This window comes from Anser anser (assembly GCF_964211835.1).
Source record: "Anser anser genome assembly, contig: HAP1_SCAFFOLD_76, whole genome shotgun sequence".
Taxonomy (NCBI): Eukaryota; Metazoa; Chordata; class Aves; order Anseriformes; family Anatidae; genus Anser; species Anser anser.
This window is the reverse complement of record NW_028153992.1, coordinates 606,468-614,712: the sequence shown is the minus strand read 5'-3', so window position 1 is coordinate 614,712 and position 8,245 is coordinate 606,468. Positions and strand designations below refer to the sequence as shown.

Below are 8,245 nucleotides of genomic sequence, written 5' to 3'. Positions count from 1 at the left end.
TGCCCTACACGTTGTTCATTTGGAGTTCAGACTAAAAACATGATCTTTCAAAGAAGTTCGTATACTTTTTAAAGCCAGGTGGTGGGCAGAAAACACAGTTGTGAAAAGTTTTATGTAGAGAGGAAGCATGGGGTTTTCTTGTTTGTTTTACTGTTTGGTTGGTTGTTTGTTAAACAGTTTTGACTGGAAAGATCAGGACTAGAATGTAGTTCAAACCTTCATGTACTGCAGATACACCGTGGGTTACGGACTTGACATTCACTTATTTCTGCAGGTTTTGGTACTGCGACTGCGTCCACAAAATGCTGCCTTGCCATCATTTACATTCGGTGTTCACTCAGAGTGTTCAGGTGCAGAGTCTGCAGCTGCCTCACAGTTTATTTTGGGAAGGACAGAAGAGAAGCAGGATTCTGTCACTACTGCTGCTCCGTTAGTGTTTGGAAAGAAAGCTGACACTGAAGAGTCAAAGACACAGCCTAGCTTTTCAGTTGGGAAGTCCGAGCGTACAAAAGAAGAGAGCACAGCAAAACCTATGTTCAACTTCAGTTTCGTTAAACCATCAGAGAAGGAACCTGAGCAAGCAAAGCCAGCTTTTTCATTTGGGGTCCAAACCAGTACTTCAGGTAAACAGAATATCTTTTGTCTTCACTTGTGCGCTTATGTCCATCAAGTAAGACCTCTGAAACCATACTAGAAAAAATCTGCGGGATTTGATATGTTCATGTACTAGAGCTTTAGAAAAAGTTTAATTCCTATATGCAGCATGTCTTCTGTCCTGGTTATTGATACGTACGCAATTAGTAGCAATCCCTTTTTTGATCTCAACACTAGGTTTAGACAAAAAATTGCGACACCTTAAGGAACCTGTCCTGCATCTCATACAAGCACAGAAGTTGCAGTGTCTCAATGCTAGCAGTACAGTTGGTGGTAAAATCTTTAGTAGGGTGAAATAGAGGCCTCACACTTTTCAGAGAAAAAAAGAGATGAGAGAGAGTATCTTATTCCCACGTACTTGCAACTATGCTGCAGAGTGTACTGCTGTTACTCTAGTGCTACAAAGGTCCAAAAATCACTGAACAGTTATTAGCCAGTTTTGTATTCCTTTAATTTGTTGAAAGACTGCAGTAGAGGATTGAAGTTTTTATTGAGGATCACTGTGTGGAAAAATTCTGATTGTTAAATGTCATTTGTATGACTTAAGAACCGCGTTTTGGAGTACAGAATTCAGTATTAATTCCAGAAGGGGTAAGGGGAAGGACATTAGCTAGTAATCCCGAACAAAAGCAGTGTATAGAGCTATACTGATTTTAATCGCAGTATTCTTACAGTTGGTCTGTTACTGAACAGATATGTTTTGGGGAGATATGGTGGCCAGGGAGGCGTGTGTGTTTGTGTGCTTCCTCTTCTAGTTAAGGTTCTGGGGTTTGGTTTAGTCAGGAAAATTCGATGAGGCACCTTGTGTAAAAGGAAATGTTAACCAGCATTTTTCAACACGGTGTAGTCCCTTAAAAGTGTCATAGATGAAAAGAGGCCATAAACGCTGGGGGAAAAAGTTAGTGGGAAACTGAGAGCAGGATCACATTCAGTAGTGAGAGAGCAGCAGCCTAGGGAAAGCTGATGAATGACTGTAACAGATAGTTCTATTTTAAGTGTAAAACAACACTCAGTACTTTATAATGGTGGTCTTACCAGAGGGTTCTTCTCCATGGCTCCTAAAAGCACGTCTTGAAGGCATTCGAGTGCAGTGAACTTAAGCTGTAAGAGTTGGGCTGGTAAGCTTGGCCTGATTTGAAGCTGTAGGCACGGGGCTATAATTTCTGAACAGGCTACAAAAGAAACTGTACCACTGTGCTTTTCAGTGCTCCGTTTAGCAAAGCCATCAAATTGTTGCAGGCAATTGATGTTGTTCTTCTAAGAGCACCTGAAAGATATTTTTGTTTGAAGAGTTCAGAGGTACTGGTTAATACTGGTTCAGATAATTACAGCCAGCTCTTGGTGTTTGTGACCAATAAAGTTTGTGGCTCCAAAAGGAGTGGGTTAGTGCTAACTGATTAACTGCTGTATATGCAGAAATATGGAATCTGATTACTTACGCAGAGAGCACTTAAAATGTATTGTTTTGCTGGCTCTCAGTGAGTTGCATCTTAATGCTACCAAGGAATAAGCTTTTTGCTTCTGGCCCAAGTTTTTTAATTTGGTGAAAGCCTTTTCTGTGCACGTGCACATGCCAGAGAGGTTGCTTAAGTAATAGAAGCTATAGTAGCTGCTATCTTCTGTTTTTTGTAGAAGACAGAAACTGAATTCGTTAGCTTTGTAACTGTTATGCATACCAGAATTGGTTTTCTCCCTTTTGAAAATAGTAGAGGGTATGCCTATGTCAGATTTGGTGAGCAAGGTGATCAGATGAGGGCACTGCAAGACTGCCAGAACGCACCAGGTCTGGGGGGAAAAGGAATCCGGCTGAGCATAGGAATTTCTAAAAGGTAACCAAGGAGTTGTGCATTGATACAGTTATTCTAAATAATCAGATTCTTGTAGCTCTGCCTTTGGAAAGTCTGTGGCCCTTGCTGTAGTGGCTGCACACAGGATGCAGTCTACAAAACCAGAAATGCAGAAGTCCTATGTTTTGACTCCCTGGATTCATCAACCTGCTTCAGGATGGCTGGGGGAATCCAACTGTTAAGTCTAGCCAGACAGCGCAACTTGGGCTTAGCTGCCATTGTAACCAGCCTTGTTTCTCAACAGTAGCAAAGCTGAATGCATTGGTAAATATTTTCAGGTTTGGGCCTGCATAAGGTAGAAGGGACAACAAGTGGTTTTATATGCTAGGGAGTTCTTGTTCTTAGAGCTTTCCCTCTAGTTTGAGAGAAGCACATAACTAGTTTTACAGTGGGTTGACAGGAAAGAAGTGGGGGGGAAAAATGGGAACGCAGGGAGAAAGCCAAAGGCGTTATTACTAGAACAGGTTTAGAATGCTATTCTTTGCTTTTCATGAGCTTAGGGCAATGGGGAGTTTAAAGCTTAGCACTTCCTGAGAGGGTTTCTTACTCTACCGGCTCAGTTCTATCACTTATTTAAGGCAATTCAGGTCTCTGAACGGTTAAAGAATTGATACCAAATTTGATGAACTTTGATTCAGGATACTGACAAAACAGGACTTCATATAAACAATTTCAGTATGTTCATGAGGTTAGCTTGTGCGTTCTGTTAAATAGTAAAAAATGACACTTCTGTTTCTGTTTACCTAGCATAATTCTGCAAATGTTGCCTCCTTCTGCTTTAGAATGGAAATGCTCTTCTCCAAGAGAGCACTGTCCAAACTTCTTTGCCAAAATTTTTTGATTAAATTAATATTGTTTTATTTTGAAAACAAGAATAAGCCACAAACATGTTTTCTTGCTTCGGCTATCCAGAAGAACGTCAACAGTATTTTCAGATTTTCCTTCCCTACACAACTGTATGTAGGAAGAGTGCAGTTGGAAACAGAAGACCTAAGATGATGTATCTTCTGTTTGTTTACTACAGTAACAAGACAATGGATTACCTCTTTATTAGAACTTGTGTAGCTTTGCAGTATTGAAACAAATGTAGGTATTAAAATACACATCAGTAATACGTTTCTGAATGGCTGAGTACCGTGCTCTCTTAGCATTGAAATACCCAGCCATTGGATTAGTTTGTCCCTCATGTTTGCTTAGTTTGGAAGCTATTTCAGAATGCCTTCAGCTTGTATTCTTCCCCAAAAGCATAGAACTCACTTCTCTGCATCCCCAATTCAAGTCAGAGAAACTGGGCACTGCAAACACAGGAGGTCTGCCTGTACAGAATCAGTGAAGACAAGTCTAAACAGCGGATTTTTTTGAATATGCAGCTGGGTTATCTGAATGTTCTTTATGCAGTGTACCTCAGTTTTAGTACAGATAGCACTTGTCTTGGTTCTTGTCATTAGTCTGAAGCTGCCCCTGAGAAAATCTTGAAAGGGAAAGTAGTGAAAGCTAATCAGCTGGCCCTTTCTTCTTAAGAACCAGTGTATTTTGTAATTCTCCCACTAATAATAAGGCGTCACGCTGGAGAATCGCGATTGTGTTGTTAAGCAAGACTGACTTCACCTGAGCGGTATAGTTGGCAGCTGTTGAATGTTTAATGGACTTTAAACAAACAAAAAAACTGAGCAGGTGGAGGTAGACATGGCAAACTGACAGGCAGCGTCAGATGCTTCTTTGAAATGGATAATCTGACTCCATTCACTTCTTTCTGGAAATAAGATCTAGTAATTAACCAAACAAAAGATAGAAGGGTTAAGACTGCATCTTTAAAGCAGCTGTGCTTGATAAATGTCTCTGGTCTTAAATCAATCTTTAGCAAAGCACAGAGACTTAGCAGCAGCTTGCTTATGCCAACACTAAAAATACTTGATGTGTACAGGTAACCATGTCAAGGCTCTGGAGTTAATCCATGAGAACAATTCCTTCTGGTATTGGCAAAGGTGAGGATGCTTGCTTCTATAGAAATGAGGTTTTGAGCTGTGACTTAAGCTGTCACTTAGGTGACTGTTTAGGAAAGCTTCCTTTTAAGTTTTGAAGTATGTAAGCTGACAAATTGTTTAAGTTCAGAACTGGGTTTACAGTTTCTGTTCTCTGACTGTATGCAACTTCTCATGTTTCAGACTGAAAGCAGAATTGCAGCGGTACCAGTCATACAACTATAATGCTTATTGCCAAGATTACCAGAACTACCACTCGCAGAGGAGTTACGATGCTTACGCTGACTACAACTACAGCTCCTATGCTCCCTATGACAGCATGCAAGCTGTTGGAGACTGCTCTTTAGGAGATTCTTTAATGGCTCCAGCTGTTTTTGAGGTAAAGATAGTGCACGCTTGCTGTAAAGAAAATATTTCACAGATAATATGTTGTACAGATTTGTGTGAATCAGCAAAAAGAATCCGAAGTTGAAAACATGCTTTCTGCTTAGTGTGAAGTTAAAAGAGCAGATTCCATTCAGAGGTGTTTGTATTTAAGTGCTTAAATAGTAAATCCATAGAATTAGTGATTTATACACCATTATTTGTTCACGCATACCAAAGAATGGTTTTGACAGCATAATTGCGTACGCTTCTTCTGTTCCTGTTCTTCTGATTTGCTTTGCTTAAAGCAAATTAAACAGTTGTTGTAAGTGGTCTTATCGTGGTCAATGTATTAGTTGTGACCTCCGGAGGTCCCTTCCAACCTGTACTGTAATATTGGCTTTCTTCTAAAAATAAGTAGATAAAATGCCATCTATCCTTGTAGTTGTAGGAAGAAGGAATGGGTTGAGACTGCAGCACTTTGAATCTGTGATGCTTTCTGAAATGAGTTATGATTAAACTTAGCCTTTTCTGTCTTTCAGGAATCTTCAGTTATGACTGCAATCGGTGATGACCTAATTACTGACGGTAATAAGGGTTCTATCATTGTCACTTGAGTTTAGCCATCCTTGTGCCTTTTAACAATACAAGCCAACCTCTACTGGATGAAGAACATCTTGAAAATTCAGCTGAGGTCAAACCTCTGTGGGGTTGATCTGCAATCAGCTGGGGTTTTAAAGCTGATACAGCATACACTGACCGCATCAAGTAAAACGGGACACTGTCAATGCTTCGCAGCAGGTTTCTTGTACCTGTGCCTTCATTCCCATTTGAAAATGGTCTAAGACAGAATTTTGTTCTTTGTATTGGTTCCGCTAAACAGATTTTATATTAGAAACTCAGTAATATGCAAAAGCTTTGTTCTCCACCCTGAGGTAAAAGCTTATGTTGCAGATTCCAAAAGGAGGATTCAGCTTGCACTTACAAATACGGCACAAAACATATTTGTGTCCTGGAAGGTTTGCAAAGTTCCTCACGTGGAGGCATTTTGTGTTAGTGTTTAGAAACTATCCTATGTAACGTGTATTGCCGTAGAAGTGAATTAAATGACTCTTGGGAGGGTTTCATGGCTGATTATCCGTAAACGTTATCTTTACTATCTTAAACATTGTCTTTGTCTTTATCTTGAAAGACAGTTCTAGTCCCAGCCTTCTAATATAAAAATTCCCAAAAGTTGGAGCTGTGAGGCTCAAAATTTTAGAGGACTAAATACCTCACTAAAATTAGTAGATCTAATAGCTTATTACACTTAGCTTAAAATACATTTTATTAGCCATTTCACGTGAAGTTTTTTTGTGCGCATGCCTCAGATTTGATACTTGGACTTACCAGGCTTTTATTTTCAGATCCACAGCTCTACTTGGATGTTGATGAAATGAACAGACAATTCACGGAGACAAGCGAAGAACTCTACGATTCACTCATGAATTGTCACTGGCAACCTCTGGATACGGTCACTTCTGAAATCCCCTCTGCTATTTAAGTGTCTTCTAGAGCATGACCGTTATGGCCAAAGTGCTAAAACTACATTTCTTCTACATTATTCTAGCTCATAAGTTTTAAAGCACAATGATAGGTTGGGTTTTTTTTGCTATGCTTTTGACAGTTTCTGTAATCTTTTTGTTCATCACTCCCTTCTTGGAGCATCATGAAGTCATGTAAATATTCGAGAAATGTAAAGAGGTAAATGGGGTCTAAAGATAGACTTGCCTGTGTAAATAAAAAATTTGTTTCTGCAAACCTGCCAGCAAGGGATTTTACTTGTACCTGTGTGCAGCATGTTCTCTTCCGGCTTATGGAATTTAACAAGGTAGTAAGGGTATTTCATCTGTCTTTATTTTTATATGGGCATTAGGACACAAGCAAAATCTAGCTTCCCCTTGTTTTCCTGGTTCCTTAGGTAAGCGACAAGCCAAGCCTTTCATGTGCTTGCTTAGACTGGAAGTATGTATGGGAGACACTCACAGGCCTTGCTATGGAAACACCTGTGCCCACTTTTTCCTGCAGGCTGCTGGCTCTAACTGTACTACTGATACATGCTAGGTCAGCTAAAATTGGCTTATAAATAGGGTATGTTAAGCATATGGAAGTGTAGACTTCAACTGCCATAGCTACAAACATCCCGTGGAATGAGGATGATGTCTGCTGGCACTCTCTGCATCAGCATTCAGTTTTCCCTTGCCCTTCTTACTGTTAGACTTCTCAGCTGACGCTTTACAGCGAAGAAATTGCTACAACATAATCCGTGTTCTTAAACCTAAAAAAAAAAATCTTGGAGAAAACAACTTGCTGGTTTTCCCTCCTTGCTGGCAAGGAGAAAAATAGTCCACCAGGAACAACAAAAAAATCCTAGTAACAGCTCCTTAAGTTATACCCTCTGCTACCCTCTCTGATTGCTCTGGTCTTCCTTCATTCGTGGTAATGAAGTTTTTAAAGCTCTGGTAGAAGGATGACAGCACTCAAGTCAAAGGAGATGAGAGCAATGAGGAAAGCTTTGCTTTAAGCTAGAGCAGTCTTGCGAGTTGCTGCCTTTATGCTGTTCTTATCTTGAAGGGTACAGAGTCTTTTCCAGTCATAGGGACTCCATAACCCTATGAGTATGGAGAAATAGTTGCTAATTAACAGTGTGTATAATAAGTAAGTGAGGCTGGAAACAAAAGAATATTCCTCCAAGAAAAAAAAGGAAGCAGAAATTACTGTACTTAATAGCTGGGGAAGCTGTTAAAGCTAGTTGACACAGTTCTGGTACTGCCGTGTGTGTTTTGGGGGCAACATAAACCATAATTGCTGTGATGGCAGGTAAGAATCCAATTCTTTTTTATGGCTTAGTGTAGTCAGTGAAAGCAGTGGTCCTAAGCTGCATGCTGTTCTTAAATGTAATGCAAATTCTCTTTTGTGACTCCTCAGTACTTCCAGGTTACTTGTAGCTGATCACCAGCAACTGCTTCTGTTAGCTATTAGCTGTTGGGTTTTTGCTAGGAATACTTTCAGTCCTGAATTGAAATGATGACATCCTGAAACAGAAGAGGCTCTTGGAGTATTGTAGGAAGCACATTCTTCCTGGTTCTAGTGCAGGTGTACACGTAGGAGGAGACAGAAGGCAAAGAACCTCACATAGGTGGAGGGGGTGAGGTGGCATCACAGTTAGAGCTGTTGCAGTTAACTCTTCCCAAAGCATGAAAGCAACGTGGCTGGGAACAGGGATTTGTTGGGTTGCTTCTTTGTGTGAGCCAGGGAGTCTTTTGAGGGGCAGATTAATAAGAATATGACACAAGGTAGAGGTGGAATAGATGAAGCAAAGAATTTGGGTGGGAAAAGGGTTGCTTGTACGTGTCTATG

At 40.3% G+C, this 8,245-nt stretch overlaps 1 protein-coding gene across 1 annotated transcript; it reads left to right on the top strand.

Annotated features, from left to right (window-relative positions):
• The first annotated feature begins 4,672 nt into the window (after positions 1–4,672).
• Positions 4,673–6,646, top strand: LOC310890998 (uncharacterized protein C6orf52). Its single transcript, XM_083853308.1, has 3 exons — positions 4,673–4,862; positions 5,389–5,434; positions 6,253–6,646. The coding sequence occupies exons 1-3, from the start codon at positions 4,803–4,805 to the stop codon at positions 6,387–6,389; spliced, it is 243 nt and encodes an 80-aa protein (XP_083709434.1). The 5' UTR covers positions 4,673–4,802; the 3' UTR covers positions 6,390–6,646.
• Positions 6,647–8,245: the final 1,599 nt, after the last annotated feature.